Below are 17,941 nucleotides of genomic sequence, written 5' to 3' on the forward strand. Positions count from 1 at the left end.
GCCAAGAGGAAGTTTCTTAAAACTAGAAGGGAAAAGGTGTTTTCCTTACATCAATCCAGCTTTGGATACATTCTAGTAGTGATATATGCCTCTTCCCCAAAAAGCAACAATGAAGTGTTCTGTGTGCTAACAGCATAGCTTTAAAAAAAAAAAAAGGAAAACAAAATTCTGCATTTATATAAAACTTGATAAAAAATAGTATTTCAAACCGTGCAGTCACCAGAGGTCCACAGTTGTCAAAAATGCACACACTTCACTTGGTATCTCCGGCACCTTCAGCTTTCAGTGCCTGCTCTGTTTTGGCATTTCCATTTTCTGCAGGGTTATTCCCCTTACCCCCTTTGGGTACCTTCTTTCCCTTCTTTACCAAGGGCCTTTTTTGGCTTTGGCCCTGGTTTTAGAGGAGCAGGTTTAGCAGACAACCTTGTGGATTTTCTCTGTGGTTTATCCTTCACATTGGCTTTATCTCGTTTAGTATCTATCCCCTTCAATCTTTCTCGTGGGCATGGTGGCATCAGCGGTGGGATGTGGGCACTGATCACAGGGATGCAGTGACTCATGGGCTTTGGTTGATCTGGAGGTTGTTGTTGCCGCCTTCTTCACACTGCTCTGAATTTTTTTTAAAAAAATCTTTATAATTTTAGCTTTTATGTGATGTTTATTTTGAATTAATTTTAATAGCATGATATATAGGTCATTTTTTTAAAAAAATGCATAATCTCTTTGTTTCACCACGATTTGTTGAAAAGACTTTCCTTTACCTATTAATGACTTGGTCAGAAACAAATGGCCATGTAGTGTAGGTCTTTTTCTGGACTGTCTGTTCTATTCTGTTGATCTACTTGTTAGTACTTCTGTTGATACCATATTCTCATCAACAAGAAAGAGCTGTAGAGTAAATTTTGAATTCAGGTGGTATAAATGCCCAAGCCTTTTGGTTGGTTTTCAACATTGCTTTGGTGTTTTCATTTCCTTGCATTATCATGTGTGCTTTAGAATCAGCTTTGCAATTTCTAAAAAATAACAACAAAAAAAAGCCTGCTGGAATTTGAGACTGTTATCTCTTTAGAACAATTTGGAGAGAAGTGACATTTTAACAGTATGGGCACTGGGCAACTTTTCAATCCATGAACATGGCTTATCTCCACTTACTTAGGTTGTCTTTAATGATTTTTTTTTTGTTACTGTTAAGCAACATTGTAGAGTTTTCAGTGTCTTTTGTTAAGGATATTTCTGTGTCTGTGTTCATGAGGTATGTTGGTCTGCACTTCTCTTTTCTTATAATATCTGTAAGGTTTTGGGATTAATATCATGCAATACTCATAAAATGTGTTGGGAAGTATTTCCTTTTTCTTTTATTTTCTTAAATAATTTTTATAAAATTGGTGTTATTTGTGCCTTAAAAGTTTGATAGAATTCACTAGTGAAACCACCTGGCTGTATAGTTTGTGTGTGTGTGTGTGTGTGTGTGTGTGTGAAGAGTTTTGATAAATTCAATTTCTTTAATAGAGATAGGGCTATTTTATATTTTTTGCTCAACATTTTGTTAATTTTGACAAGTTATATTTTTCAAAGAATTTATACATTTTATATTAAATGTTAAATTTGGTATAAAGTTGTTCACAATATCTTATTTTTTAAATTAAGGATCTGAAATGATGTCCTCTATTTCATTTCTGATATTGGTGATTTCTTTTTTCTTTCGTCAATCAGCCTTGGTTTAGCAGATTTAATACTTTTCATAAATCTGATATGTGGCTTTGCTGATTTTATCTGTTTTGCATTTGTTTTCTATTTCATTCATTTTTTTCTTTTTACTCTTTTCCTTCCTTCTACTTTCTTTGAGTTTTTATTTGCTGCTTGCTTTTGAACTTTTTGAAATAGAAGCTTAGATACTGATTTTCATCCTTCACTTCTAATACATACATTTAAGGTGTAAATTCCTTTAAAATCATTGCTTTAGTTTTATCCTATGAGTTCCCATAAGTCATTTTTATTATCATTCATTACAAATATTTAAAAATACCTGTTGTGATTTATTTACTTTGTTCAACTTATGGGTATTTAGAAGTATATCACTTAATTTTTAAGCAATAGGAGATTTTCTAGATTAAAAAAATATTTACTTCTAGCTTAATTGCTTTGTGGTTAGGGAATATACTCTGAAAGATTTCAAAATTTACTGATACTTTATGGCCTAACATATGGTCCATTTTGGTATGTGTTTTGTGTTACAGTTTGTTTTTATTTGGAAGAGAAATTTGCTTATATATATTCAAGTCTAGTTATTTAATTGTGTAGTTCAAACATATCATAGTTTTTTTAAAAATCTACTTGATCTTGTAGCTATTGACAAAGGTGTGTTGGTCTCCCATATAACTGTGGATTTGTCTGTCACCTTTTAGTTTTGTATACTTTTTGTTTTAAATGTTTTCAGGCTTTCTTATTGGGTCCATTGATTTAGAATTATGATATCTTGGCTAGATGAGATGGCTCACGCCTATATTCTCAGCACTTTGGGAGGCCGAGGTGGGAGGATTGCTTGAGCCCAGGAGTTGGAGACTGGCCTGGGAAACATAGTAAGACCCCATCTTTAAAAAAAAAATGAGAAAAATTAGTGGTGTGTGGGAGCTCACACCTGTAGTTCTAGCTACTTGGGTGGCTGGGGTGGGAGGATCACTTGAGCCCAGGAATTTGAGGTTGCAGTGAGCTATAATCACACCACTGTTCTCCAGCCTGGGTGACAGCATGAGACCCTGTCTCAATATAGACAAAAGAGTTATGCTATCTTCTTGTTGATAGGACTTTTTAATTATTAAGAAATGCCTTTCTTTAGTAATGCATATTGCCTTAAGTCTACTTTGCCTGATATTGGCATAGTGATGCCACCTTTCTTTTTGTTGGTGTTTGAATGGTATATCTTTTCCTGTCATTTTGCATTCAGTTCATCTATGTTTATAGTCTTCTACTAGAGTGTTGAACATAGTAATGGATATAATTTGAGTTTAAATTATAAACCTTACTATTTGTCTTACATTTATCCACAGATCTATGCTGCTTTTTCTCTTATGTCTTACTTTCTTTGGTTTAGTCAAATGTTTTTACTTATTCTTTTTATCTCCTCAGTTTGCTTTTAATGAATATCCTAGAGATTACTACATGAGTTTTTGAGTTATTGAAGTCTAACATGAATTATTACTTCTCTTCTTGGGTAATACAGATATCTTAGAAACTTCAATTCCATTACCCTACTCCTTCCTTTTTTATTGTTGTCATGCATTTTAAATCTATATATTTTAAAGAACAGCCTATCATTGTTATTTTTATAGTCATTATTTATTAATACTTAAGAACATATTTACCCTTTCTATGGCTCTTCCTTTTTGCATGTATATGCTTTTTTCTAGTATCATTTTCCTTCTGGTGGAAGAACTCCCTTTTAGTAATAAATTATTTGTTTTTTCTTTTGATTTTCATTTTGCAAAGATATTTTTAAACTGAGAGTAAATTGCTTGATTGGCGCCAGTTTTTTTTTTTTTCAGAATTTTTAAGTCATTATTTTTTGCTATTCATCATTACTGTTGAAAGTATCTTTCAGTCTGTTGATTCTTGCTACTTTAAATGTGTTTTTTGGGGGTCTGGCTGTTTAAAAGATTGTCTTTAGTTTTTAGCAGTTTGGCTATGATTTGCTTAGTGTTTTTCTTTGTGGTTATTCTGCTTGAGTTTGACAAGCTTCTTTCAGATGTGGCTTCATGTCTTTAATGTTAGACAATTCTTGGTTGCTCACACTTCATATATTGCTTCTTCCCAATTTTCACGCTCTTATGAAATTTCAGTTATACATATGTTAGAACTTTTCAGTGGTTCCATATGCATCTAGTACTCTTTTCTATAATTTTTTGTCTTTATCTCTCTATGCTTTGGTTTGGATATTTTCTGTTGACCTGTGTCCCACTCCATGTTTGCTCTATTTAATCTGCTGGACACACCAAGTACTTACAACACTTTTGGGAAATTTTGCTGTTGAGAAGAGTGAGGATATAAGAGCAGTCATTGAATTGTGGTGGAGTAAAGAGTGGGACTTTCTTTTTGAACAAGATAGACTAAAATATGTTTATGTTATGATTGGAATGATTCAGGAGAGAGAAAAAGAATTAAAGCTGTTTGAGAGAAAAGGAAGATGATTTTTTAAAATAAAATTCTTGAGAAGGTGAGAGAGGATGTAATCCAAAGCAGTCAGAGAGTTTTCCTTTGGTAGGAGTGGGACATGGAATAAGCACGGATTCATGCATAGCCATAGTCTTGTGAGATGGAATTCTGGCTTGACCAGTGGAAATTCTGCAGGTGCTGTAAGTTTCTAGAATGTGTGTGTGGTGGTGGGGGGTGGGGGGGCGGTGTGTGTTTCTGCGTCAGGTAGGAAAATTGTCCAAGAATGGAGAGTCAGGTGAAAGGTAGACAGTATTTATAGCTACCTAATTATGTTTTCTATTGCTGTGCATCCTCAGTGATATCTACCTTTATTTCTTAGGGTAGTCAAAAGTATTGTATTCTTTTAAGGAATTATTTAAATGTTTAATAGTCTTTTTTATCATATAGTTACAGTTTTGTACTATATATTTAAACATAGTTAATTATCTTTCTCTGGTTTAGCACTTTTATTACTTTTTAATTTTCATTTTTAATTATGGGTAAATAATAGTTGTATATATTTATGGGGGTAAACGTAGTTAATTCTTTATAATTAATTTTAAATTCTTAGTATTTTGAATAGGCAAGTTTTCTTTTTTCTTTTTAAATTTTTATTTGTTTTTACTTTTTGTGGGTACATAGTAGGTGTGTATATTTATGGGGTACATGAGATGTTTTGATACAGGCATGCAATGTTAAATAAGCACATTATGAAGAATGGGGTACCTGTCCTCTCAATCATTTATTTATTGAGTGGCAAACAGTCCAGTTGTACCCTTTAAGTTATTAAAACATGTACAGTTATTGACTATAGTCACCCTCTTATGCTATGAAAATAAAGTTTTCTTAAACACATTTTCCTATATTTTCTTTTACAGTTTTGCAGTAGAAGAGTATAACCATGTTTCGGAATAGTCTCAAGATGCTGCTTACTGGTGGGAAATCAAGTCGTAAAAACAGGTCAAGTGGTAAGTGACTATGCTACATTTATTGTGCGTGATATTTTACAAATACAAGTTCTTTTAGGGTCCTGAATTAATGCTGTAACACTTTATTAATGCTTAACTTAGAACTTAAAAGAAAGTTTACATTTCTTTGGGCTTTCATACTCTATTAAGAGGTAGGAACACTTGAATGCATATCAGGAAAAGTCGAAAGAAAGGAAAACCTTGTGAAGAAAAATATGTATTTCTAATATATTAGAGAGTAATGTTTCTGTGCATTTGCTTATTAAAAACCTTCTAGACCTAAGTTTATGTTTTTGAATTAACACATGAAATTATTGCAATCCTAGGCACTCTTTGGGGAAGGAAATTATAAAAATAACTGTCCTCAAAGATTTATACAGAAAGTGAAATATAAGTTGAATTTTTTATAGCCATTAAAATAAAGTTTATGGGTTTTCTTTTTTAGAACAAGGGGTTAAGTCTTAGGCTTTTGAGGTAAAACTATATATACTTTCTTGGTAAAAAATATCGAAAAGAAATGCATTAGAATGTTTGTTTTTTATTAATGAGTGGTAGACTTTTGTATTCTTCATAATCTTTTCAACTTATTTTTCTGCAGTTTATAAATTTATACTGGTACTATATTTATTGTCATTGATTTCAAAATGTTTCTGTAATTCCAATTGTGATTTCTTCTTGACCCATAAGTATTTGGAAGTGTATTTACCAATTTCCAAACTGTTGCTGATTTTTTGTTTATCTTATTGTAAGAACAAACTCCCCTACATTAACAAAAGGAAAACTGTTTTTTCCTCCACTGCTCACACCAACATTTCTGGCCAACAAATATGTGGGTTTTTTTTTTTTTTTTCCTACAGTGATTCAATTCAGTTCTCTGGTAGACACCAACTGTATGTCCTACAATTCAATTCAATTCTGACGCTGTCTACCCTGAGTTAGCACAGACCCTATGGGTTATGGTCTCAGTCCTACAAGACTGCTTTCCACTTCAGACACCAATTGCGTGTGGTGGATCCCCAGGTTACCCACAACCTCTGTCCGACTTGGCTACAAATCAGAGGTTCCCATGACCCCTTTCTCAGGTTCTATCATTTGTTAGAATGGTGCACACAACTCATGAAAACAGTTTCTTTACAAGATTATTGGCCTATTAAAGAATACAGTTCAGGAACAGTGAGATGGAAGATGTGGGTAGGGCAAGGTATGGGGGAAAGGGCCCTGGGCTTCCATGCCCTTTTTGGGTATGCCGCCTTCTCAACATCTTCCATGTGCTCATCAACCCAGAATCCCATCGAACCCCATCCTTTTGGGTTTTTATGGAGGCTCCATTATGCACACATGATTAATTCATTGGTCATTGGTGATGAACTCAACCTTCAGCCCATGTCTTTTGTTTAAAAGTTCATTTTTTTTCTCATATTAATATAAGGACTCCAGGTTTTTTTTAATTAGTATTTGCAAAATATGACTTCTTTCATACTTTTACTTTCAACATTTCTGTGTGCTTATGCTGTTAATAGCATATAGTTGAGTTTTCTTTTCTTTTATTCAGACATTTTTTTTTCTCTTAAGAAAGTCTTTGGTCTGCATGAATTTGGTCAGTCATATATTTGGGTATCTGTGTGCTGTCTACTTGGCCTATCCATTCTATGCTTCTTTCTCTCCTATCTTTCTTTTTCCTCTCTTCCTTTCTTTTGTGTTGATCAAAACTTTTTTTTTTTTTTTGAGACAGGATCTCACTCTGTTGCCCAGTCTGGAGTCTAGGGGCACAAACACAGCTCACTGCAGCCTCAACCTCCTTTGCTCAAGCAATACTCCCACCTCAGCCTCCTGAGTAGCTGGGACTAGAGGTGTACACCACCACACCTAGCTAATTTTTTTTAAAATTTTTTGTAGAGATGAGATCTCAGTACTTTGCCCAGGCTGTTCTTGAACTCCTGGGGTCAAATGATCCTCATGCCTTGGCCTTCCAAAGTGTTGGGATTACAGGTGTGAGCCACTATGCCTGGACTCAAAACATTTTTTATGATTCCATATTTTCCTCTATTAATTTTGAAATTACATACCCTTTTGAAATTTTTTCAGTGGTTACCTAAAGATTAAAACAATCCTTAGTTTATTGAAGTTTGATATTTAATTGATATGTTTACCCTCTTCTTGGACAATGCAAGAGCTTTAGATTCTCTTCACCTATCTTTAACCTCCACAAGACATTACTGTTCTATGTAGTCACTGTTACTTAGATATGCCCATATATTTGACCTTTTCATTGATTTTCATTCCTTCCTGCACCCCTCACTTTCTAGATAGAAGTAACTTTATCTGAATAACACCCTTTGTTTTGTTTTATTTTATTTTTAGAGACAGGGTTTTGCTCTGTCACCCAGGCTACAATGCAGTGGCAGTATAATAGCTCACTATAACCTCAAACTTCTAGGCTCAAACTTTCCTTCCACCTCAGATTCTGGAGTAGCTAGGACTACAGGTGCATACCACCGCACCTGGCTAATTAAAAAAATGTTTTTGTAGAGATGAGATCTCGTTATGTTTCCCAAGGCTGGTCTTGAACTCCTAGCCTCAAGTGATCTTCCTGCCTTGACCACCCAAAGCATTGGGATTTCAGGTGTGAGCCACCATACCTGGCCAAGAAGACTCTTTTAGAATTTACTTTAGTGAGGAGTCATCTATGACAAACTTTACTTTTGTTTATCTGAAAATGTCTTTATTTTGCCTTCGTTTTTGTAGATTTTTTTCTTGTTTTTTTTTTAAGAGATGGGGTCTCTCTGTGTTTTCCGGGTTGAAGTGCGGTAGTTATTTATAGGTGTAGTCCTAATGCACTGCAGCCTTTAGACTCCCGGACTCAGGTGATCCTCCTGCCTTAGCCACCCGAGGAGCTGGGCCTACAAGTGGATGCCACTCTTCCTGGTTACTTCTAGGATACTTTTATGCGAGTATAATTCTAGGGTGCAGTTATTTTCTTTCAGTATTTTACAACGTTATTTATTGTCTTCTGGCTTCTTCCATTTTTTTCTGGTGATCAGCTGTTAGTCTAATTGCTACTCCTTTAAAGGCAACCTGCCATTTTTCTCTTTTAAGGTTTCTAGATTTGTACTGGTATGCCTAAGAGTATTTTTTTAATCTTTATCATTGAAAAAAATCTTTATATTCTGGCCAAGTGTGGCAGTGCACGCCTGATAATCCTAGCACTTTGGGAGGCCGAGGCAGGCGGATCACTTGAGGCCAGAAGTTCAAGACCAGCCTGGCCAACATGGCGAAATCCAGTCTCTATTAAAAATGCATAAATTAGCCAGACGTGTTGGCACATGCCTGTAATCTCAGCTACTTGGGAAGCCAAGGCAGGAGAATCGCTTGAGCCTGGGAGGCGGAGGTTGCAATGAGCCAAGATTACACCACTGCACTCTAGCCTGGGCGACAGAGTGAGATCCTGTCTAAAAAAAAAAAAAAAAAAAAAAAAAAATCTTTATCACCTATTCATGCTTTTATTCATTTTGTAGGATTTCTTGACTCTGTGGCATGATGTCTTTTGTCAGTTTTGGAAAACCATTACCCATTATGTCTTCAGATTTTAATTTTTCTCTCATTTTTTTTTCTGGAACTCCAGTTATACATTTGATAGACCATACGCATATCATCTCTGACTCTTAACATTTTCTCTTAATCCTTTTGTCTCTATATGCTTTATGCTGGATATTTTCTTTTGACTTACCTTACATACTTTTCATACTTTTCTTTCTGTTCCTCAGATTGTGTAATCTCAATTGACCTATCTCTAAATTCACTGATTTTTTTCTTTTGTCTGCTCAAATCTGCTATCATGTCTACTGAATTTTTTTTCAATTATTGAATTTTTCAACTCCAAAATTTCTATTTGATTCGTTAAAAATTTTAAATCTTTATTGGTATTCTTTATTTGGTGAGACATTGTTCTCATATTTACATTAAGTTCTACTGACATAGTATCCTTTAGTTTTTTGAACATATTTAAAATAGGCAATTTAAAGTTGCTTAGTATCTCCAACATCAGGGCTTCCCTCAGAGACAATGTCCACCGTTTGCATTTTGCCCCTTGTATATAGGTCATACTTTCTTGTATCTTTGTATGTCTTGTAATTTTTTGTTGAAGCCTGGACATTTTAGATTATATAATGTGTTATCTCTGGAAATCAGATTCTTCTCCTCGCCAGGGATTTATTGATGTTGTTTTGATTATTTGTTTAGTCACTTCTCTGAACTAATTTTCCCGAGTCTGTGTTATTGTGCATGGCCACTAATGTCTTTGCTTGGTTTGTTTAGTGGTCAATTCATACTAGACAGACGTTTTAGCAAAAGCACAAATTATTACATACTAGACTTTTGAATAACTACTGTGTTAGTAGAAATTATATTATTAAATCCATACATGTTAAGGTTCTACTGTAGTATTATAGCTAATTCCTTTGATTTTCTAGGTATTTAGTTATATCAGTAATGATTTTTAGGAGTCTGATTCTAATATTTATTCCCTGGTTTTTCACACAAATTGTTTACAATTTAGAATTATTATAAAAATAGTGCTTTGTATTGTGTATGCAGAGAATTCTATTTGTAGAGAATCAGAATTTTTTTCATACTAAGAGATTATTCCGAGACAACAATAAATGTTATATTAAGAGAAAATGTATTTATGCAAAGATATCATTAGTGTTTTTATTATTAGTTTTTTTCCTTAACCCTTAATGAATAATTGGGTAGATACTTTATTCTTTATATTAATTGATGGCTCATGGCTTATTTTTGGGGTTAATAAGGGAAGTTTTCTCATAGGTATATAATTTTAGGGTTTTCTTTTAAATCAACTTAGTATTTAGTTTAAAAAGCATTTGTAATGAAGGGAATTATCTGTCTTAATTTGTCTTTTAAATAGCTGATCTGAATTTTTCTGTGGGCCACTAGGTAAATATTTCACAGAAATAGTTTTTATATCAAATTTATTAAAATAAGATATTTATTTATTTATTTATTTTTTATTCTTTAAGTTCTAGGGTACATGTGCACAACGTGCAGGTTTGTTACATATGTATACACGCACCATGTTGCTGTGCTGCACCTATTAACTCGTCATTTACATTAGGTATATCTCCTAATGCTATCCCTCCCCCCGCTTCCCACCCCATGACAGGCCCCAGTGTGTTATGTTCCCCTTCCTGTGTCCATGTGTTCTCATTGTTCAATTCCCACCTATGAGTGAGAACATGTGGTGTTTGGTTTTTTTGTCCTTGCGATAGTTTGCTTGAAATAAGATAAATTTTATCTGGCAGAGTTTTCCCCCTAACGACATGAGAATATTAGCTTTGAATTTTATAACAGTTAATTAAGATTTATGATGTGAAAATTATTTTTTTCTGATGCTTGTAGCAAGTACTGTGAAATTTTCTTAAAAAAAAACCACTGTGTGGTTCTTTTAAATTAAATGAGCTATAAAGAAAATATGTTTATATTTTCTAAAAGTTCATATATATTAAATGTTTGTATATATTTTCTTATTTTTCCTAACTTTATCACCTTAAATTATTTAATTAAAAAACTTCAAATACGCTTCTTTGAGTCAAGTAATGCCGTTGTTTGATATCATTGTGTCATTGTTTTGGTAAATCATTATTCAAGTATGCTGGTGGGGGTGGGGAGATACTGGCAATTTCAGATATTCGGGAATTCAGAAAGATTAGTATCATAAGCATAACATAGCCTTTGGAGAATGTGTGGAAGGCAGGAGATAGAGAAACAAAAGTGAGCAAAGTACGTAAAACTTAAACACAGATAATTGCTGGTAATGTACTACAAGAAGTAGAATTTATTCCAAGAATACAAAGATTTTTGTACATCAGAAAATTAACAGAACTTTTCCAATTAGAAAAAAATTTTAAACCACATTATTATATGTTGAAAAAGTATTTTATAAAATGGTATAGCAATTAAAAACATCATTAAGGCTGGGTGTGGTGGCTCATGCCTGTAATCCTGGCATTTTGGGAGGCCAAGGTAGGAGGATCACGAGGTCAGCACTTCGAGACCAGACTGGCCAATATGGTGAAACCCTGTCTCTACAAAAAAAAATTTTTTTATGGCTGAATAATATTCTGTTGTGCCACATTTTGTTGGTCTGTTCTTCCTTTGATGGGCATTTGGGTTATTTGCATTTTTAATCTGTGAATAATGCTGTAGTGAACATTGGAATATGAGTATCTTTGAGTTTTTTCATTTCTTTTGGGTATATAGGAGTGGGATTTCTGGGTCATATGGTAATTTTATGTTTAACTTTTTGATGAATTAACAAACTGTTTTCCACAGTGGCTGCACACTTAATATTCTTTCTGTCATGGCATGAGGGTTCCAATTTCTCCACATCCTTGCCAACAGTTGTGATTTTCTTTCTTTTTTTAAAATTATAGTAGGTGTGAAGTGGTATCTCATTGTGGTTTTGACTTACTTTTCCCTAATGATTAGTGATATTGAGGATCTTTTCATTAATGATCGTTTTATGTCTTTGGAGAAATGCCTGTTCTAGTCCCTTACCTATTTTTGAATTGGATTGCTTGTGTTTTTGTCATTCACTTGGAGGAGTTATTTATATGTTCTGGATATTAATCTCTTATCAGATATGTGATTTGCAAATGTTTTCTCCCATAATAGGGGTTGTCTTTTCACTCCATGGTCATGAGGATTTACTCCTATGTTTTCTTCTAAGAGTTATGGTTTTAACTCTTACATTTAGGTTGTTGATCCATTTGGAGTAAGTATTTGCATGTGGTATGAAGGAAGGGTCCAAATTCATTCTTTTGCATGTGGAAATCTAATTTCCCTAGCACTGTTTTTTGAAGAGACTATTCTTTCTCTACTGAATGGACTTGACACCCTTGCGTTACTTATAGATTTTTAGATTTCATTCATGTTCCTGGTTCATAACAGAAAGGATGACTAATCCCTTATCAGTAAATGATAAAGATAAATGATGAAGATAGTAGATATTTTCTAAATTAAATTTTTTATTTTTTACTAAAATGATACAAATGTATGGGCTGCTATAAATTTACAGTTAACTGATTTTTTTAAAGAACTATTTCTTTAGTTTCATTTTTTAAGTTTTTGTTCACTGTTCTGTCGTATAGGATTTTAGTTTTTATACAGTGTTTTATTAATCAGCTTTAAATTGATGCACATGGAATACAGGGTCGTGTCCTGAGTGTCTTCTATTCGAAATGGTTCCCCTTAAGCCCAAACAAATTCTGAAACATTTCTTTATCTCCAGGTTTCCATGGAAATCATGTTACTTTTATACTCTCCAGTCACTCCTCAGTGGATTCAAGGTTTTCTGTTCAGACTAGACATGGAACGAGTGTGATACAATTTTTTTGTTAACAAAACATCTATTTCTAGTGTAAGAAAAACAGTTATGGGTACTAAACCTCAAATTGGTTAGAGATTATTTTTTAATGAAAAATGTTTCTTCTTATAATTTATAGAGCTAGTAATTACTAGAACTTGTGAACAATATGACAGCAGCAGCAGGGCGCGGTGACTCACTCCTGTAATCCCAGCACTTTGGGAGGCCAGGGCAAGAGGATCTCTTGTGGCCAGAGATTGGAGACCAGCCTGGGCAACATAGTGAGAACTTGTCTCTAAAAAAAAGAATTAAAAAATAGCCAGACATGGTGACATGTAGTCCTAGTGAGGCAGGAGAATCACTTGACCCTGGGAGTTGTTTGAGGTTACAGTGAACTGCTAATGCACCACTGCACTCCAGCCTGGGTGACAGAGCAAGACCCTGTCTATGAAAAAAAAAGAGCAGTTATTTTCTAAATTAAACGTTTTACTTTAAAATAATTGTAGATTTACCTGCAGTTGTAAGGAATAGCCAGGCGCCGTGGCTCATGCCTGTAATCCCAGCCCTTTGGGAGGCTGATGTCGGCGGGTCACCGGGAAGTCGGGGTTCAAGACCAACCTGGCCAACGTGGAGAAACCCGTCTCTACTAAAAATACAAAAATTAGCTGGCACACGCCTGTAATCCCAGCTCCTCAGGAGGCTGAGAGAGGAGAATTGCTTGAACCTGGGAGGCAGAGATTGCATTGAGCTGAGATCTTTCCATTGCATTCCAGCCTGGGCGACAGAGTGAGACTCTGTCTCAAAAAAAATAAATAAATAAATAAAATAAACAAAAAATAAAACAAAAAAAGGAATAATATAGAGAGATCTTGTGTATATTTGGGTTCCCCCAGTGGTAATCTCTTACAAAACTGTATAGTATAATATCACAATCAGGATATTAACATTGATAACAGTTGAGATACTGGACATTTCCATCACCACAAGGATTCCTTGGTTTGCCTTTTTATAGCAGTACCCCCTTCCCTCTCATGCCTGCTCCCTTGTTAACCCCTGATAATAACTGCTAATCCATTTGAAAAATTTTATCACTTCAAGAATGTTATATAAATGAGTTGTACAGTATGTAACCTTTTGGGATTGGCTTTTTAAATTTTGCATAATTCTCACAGGACTCATCCAGGTTGTCGTGTATCAATATTTGTTGCTTGTTATTGCGTGTATTCCATGGTATGGTTATACCACTGTTTGTTTAACCATTCACCCTTTGAAGGACAGCTGAATTGTTTCCAATTTGTGCTATTTTGAATAAAGTTGTGAAAAATATTAGTGTACAGGGTTTTGTATAAACATAATTTTTTATTTCTCTAGGGCAAATGTCCAGGAGTGCAATTGCCAGCTCATGTTTTAATTGCATGTTAATTTATAAAGGAAGTGCCAACTCTTTTCCATTTTACATTCCCACCAGCAATGTATAAGTAATTCAGTTTCTCCTCATCCTTACCAGCATTTGGTCTTGTCACTATTTTTAATGTTATTTATTTATTTATTTATTATGGGGACAGAGTCTCACTCTGTCACTCAGGCTGGCATGCAGTGGCGTGATCATGACTCACTGCAACCTCTGCCTCCTGGGTTCAAACAATTCTTATGCCTCAGCTGCCTGAGTACCTGGGATTACAGTTGCATGCCATGACCCCTGGCTAATTTTTGTATTTTTTGTAGAGACTGGGTTTCACCATGTTGCCCAGGCTGATCTCAAACTCCTGGCCTCAAGTGATCGGCCCTCTTTGGCCTCCCGAAGTGCTGGGATTACAGGTGTGAGATACTGTGCCTGGCTTTATGTTAGCTATTTTGATAAGTATATAGAGGTATCTCATTGTAGTTTTTTAAAATAATTTTTATTTATTTGTATAAATTTATCGAGTATAGGTGTGGTTTTGTTACATACCTAGATTGCTTAGTGGTGAAGTCAGGGCTTTTAGAATATCTATCACCTGAATAACATACATTGTACTCATTGAGTGATTTTCATTTCTGTAATGGCTCATCTTGTTAATCAGCTTTTCATGTACTTATTTGCTATTTGCATGTCTTTGGTGAAATATCTCTTCATGTCTTTTGGCTGTCTTCAATTGGATGTGTGTGTGTGTGTGTGTTGGGTTTTGAGAGTTCGCTATATATTCTAGCCTTTGTCAGATACGTGGTTTGAAAATGTATTCTCCCAGTCTATAGTTTTTGTTTGTTTGTTTGTTTGTTTGTATTTTGAGACAGAGTTTCGCTCTTGTTGCCAGGCTGGAGTGCAGTGGCCTGATCTCAGCTCACTGCAACCTCCCCGTCCCGGGTTCAAGCGATTCTCCTGCCTCAGCCTCTCCAGTAGCTGGGATTACAGGCATGTGCCGCCATGCCTGGCTAATTTTTTATATTTTCAGTAGAGACGGGATTTCACCATTTTGACCAGGCTCATCTTGAACTCCTCACCTCAGGTGATCCGCCTGCCTTGGCCTCCCAAAGTGCTTGGATTACAGGTGTAAGCCACTGTATAGTTTGTATTTTTAATCCTCTTAACAGGACTTTTTATAAAGCAAAAGTTTTTAATATTGATGAAGTCCAATTTATTGTTTTATTCTTTTTCTTTTTTTTCAAGGCAGAGTCTTGCTCCATTGCCCAGTCTGGAGTTCAGTGGTGTGATCATAGCTAACTGCAGTCTTAAACTCCTGGGCTCAAGAAATCCTCCTGCCTCAGCCTCCTGAGTAGCTGGGACTGCAGGCACACGCCACCATGTCTGGCTAATTTAAAATTTTTTTTATAGAGATGAGGTCTTATGATGTTGCCCAGGCAGAAGTTTTACTTTTATTGATGGTGTGTTTAATTTCTGTCAACAAATATTTATTCATTAATCATTAAGTACTAAGTATAGTATGCTGGTTGCTTGATATTTGAGTCTGGGTTAAATTCTGTGTACCCCATGTACACAAAAGTCAGTTCATCTGTAAATACAAGGTGTTGTTAGAATCATGTGTGACTGTTTGTATTAGTCCATTTTGTATTGCTATAAAGGAATACTTGAGACTGAGTAGTATAAAGAAAAGATGTTTGTTTATTTGGCTCACAGTTCTGCAGGCTGTGCAAGAAGCATAGCACTGGCATCTGCTTGGCTTCTGATGAGGCCTCAGGAAGCTTTTACTCTTAGGGGAAGGTGAAGCAGGATCAGGTGTGTCACATGGCAAGAGTGGAAATGAGAGAGGGGTGTAGGAGCTTTTTAAAACAACCAGCTCTTACATGAACGAATTAAGTAGAACTCCCTCATTACCATGGGGAGGGCACCAACCCTTCATGAGGCATCTACCCTCATGACCCAGATACCTCTCGAGGCCCCATCTCCAACATTGGGGGTAACATTTCAACATGAGATTTGGAGGGGACAGATATCCAAACCATGTCACTGGAATTTTTTTATCCATTGCATATTGAACTTAGTTAAAATTTTTATTGCGCTCTGAATAATGAATGCTCATAATAAACGATGTATGTGCAATAGTATGTAATGCAAGTATTTTTATACTAAAAAATATATTTTTTCTTCCAGGGTTCTGTGGTTTGAATATGATGTGTTCCCACCAGAAGTCATGTTGAGGCATGGTCCCCGATGTGGCAGTGTTGGGAGGTAGTACCTTTAAGAGATGAGTTAGGTCTTTAAGGTGGATTAATGTCTTTCTTGTGAGACTGCATTAGCTTTTGTGAGAGCTGGTTGTTATAAAGCAGGTCAGCCTCCTTTTCCCCTGTCTCTTTCAAATGTGCCTGCTTGACCTTCTGGTCTCTGCCATGAGTTGAAGCATCACGAGGCCCTCAACAGATGGGCCACCTGATCTTGGACTTCCCAGCCTTCACAGCTGTGAGCCAAAATAAACCTTTCTTCTTTATAAATTATCCAGTCCCAAGTATTCTGTTATAGCAACAGAAAATGGACTAAGACAAAATTGGTACTGAGAGAGTGGAGTTGTTGCTATAACAATACTTGAAAATGTAGAAGCAGCTTGAAAGTGAATAATAGATTGTAGAGGGAAGAATTTGCAGGAGCAGGCTAGAAAAAGCCTGTATTGCCATGAACAGAGCGTTAAGGGTAATTCTGGTGAAGACACCAAGAAATCCCTAGGACTAGGGGAATCTGGAACTTCTTTGAGATTACATAAGTGGTCATGAGCAGAATATTGATAGAAATGTGGACAGTAAAGACCATTCTGATGAGATTTCAGAGGTAAATGAGGAATATCTTGTTGGGTACTGGAATAAAGGCTATTCTTGTTAGTAGCAAAGAGCTTGGCTGCAATGTGTCCATGCCCTAGGTCTTTATGGAAGGTGGAATTTAAGAATGACAAACTAGGCCGGGCGCGGTGGGTCATACCTGTAATCCCAGCACTTTGGGAGTCTGAGGCAGGCAGATCACGAGGTCAGGAGTTCAAGATCAGCCTGGGCAAGATGGTGAAACCCCATCTGTACTAAAAATACAAAAAAAGTTAGCCGAGTATGGCGGTGGGCGCCTGTAATCCCAGCTACTTGGGAGGCTGAGGCAGAGAATTGCTTAAACCCAGGAGGCAGAGGATGCAGTGAGCCGAGATCGCGCCACTGCACTCCAGCCTGGGCCACAGAGTGAAACTCCATCTCAAAAAAAAAAAAAAAAGAATGACAAACTAGGATTTCTGGTGGAAGAAATCTAAGTAGCAAAGTGCTCAAGATGCTGTGTAGCTACTTTTGGCCACTTACAGTGAGCTATGGGAGCAAAGGGATGATTTAAAGATATAATTTATAATTAAAAGGGAAGCAGAGCATAAACATTTCAAAAATTCCCAGCCTGGCCATGTAAAGAATGAAAAAGAATGTTTGGAAAGACAAAACAAGAGTGTGACCTGATGACCAGTTACTAAAGAGATTAGCATGAATAAGGAGCCAGGTGCTAGTCATCAAATTCATGGGGAAATGGTCCCCAAGGCATTTGAGAGACCTTGGGGGCTGTACCTCCCATCACAGGCCCAGAGGCTGAGGAGGGCAGAATGGCTTTAGGAGATGGGCTACTACCCAGGACTTCAGGTGTCTACTCCTTGCATGCCAGTGTGGTCCTGCTTGGCTGCACCAGCTGTGTGGCTCAAGTGGCCCCAGGTGCAGCTTGACTCACCTCTCCAAAAGGTACATGCCATAGATTGTGGCAGCAACATGCTGTGGTTCAAGTGAGCCTAGATGTGGCTTGTGCCACAGCTCCAGAGGACGCATGCAGTAAGCCTGGCAGTGTCTGTGTGGTGCTAATTCTGCAGGTGTGCAGAATGCAAGAGGTGTGGAAGAGTGCTTTTCTTCAAGATTTCAAAGAATGTTGTAGAAAGCCCACAGGCCCAAGCAAAAACTTGCCATG

At 36.1% G+C, this 17,941-nt stretch overlaps 1 protein-coding gene across 8 annotated transcripts in view; it reads left to right on the plus strand.

Annotated features, from left to right (window-relative positions):
- TANC2 (tetratricopeptide repeat, ankyrin repeat and coiled-coil containing 2) overlaps positions 1-17,941 on the plus strand; it is a 471,869-nt gene that overhangs the window by 49,706 nt on the left and 404,222 nt on the right. For 6 of the 8 annotated variants that reach the window (XM_034942670.3, XM_034942673.4, XM_008963747.5 and 3 more), the window contains exon 2: positions 5,067-5,156. In XM_034942670.3, coding sequence (XP_034798561.1) covers positions 5,090-5,156 — 67 coding nt within the window. In that variant the 5' untranslated portion in view covers positions 5,067-5,089. Of the gene's footprint in view, positions 1-5,066; positions 5,157-17,941 lie in introns of those variants that run through there. The other 2 variants (XM_034942669.3, XM_055102254.2) reach the window with 1 other exon arrangement.

This window comes from Pan paniscus, chromosome 19 (genome assembly GCF_029289425.2).
Source record: "Pan paniscus chromosome 19, NHGRI_mPanPan1-v2.0_pri, whole genome shotgun sequence".
Lineage (NCBI taxonomy): Eukaryota > Metazoa > Chordata > Mammalia > Primates > Hominidae > Pan > Pan paniscus.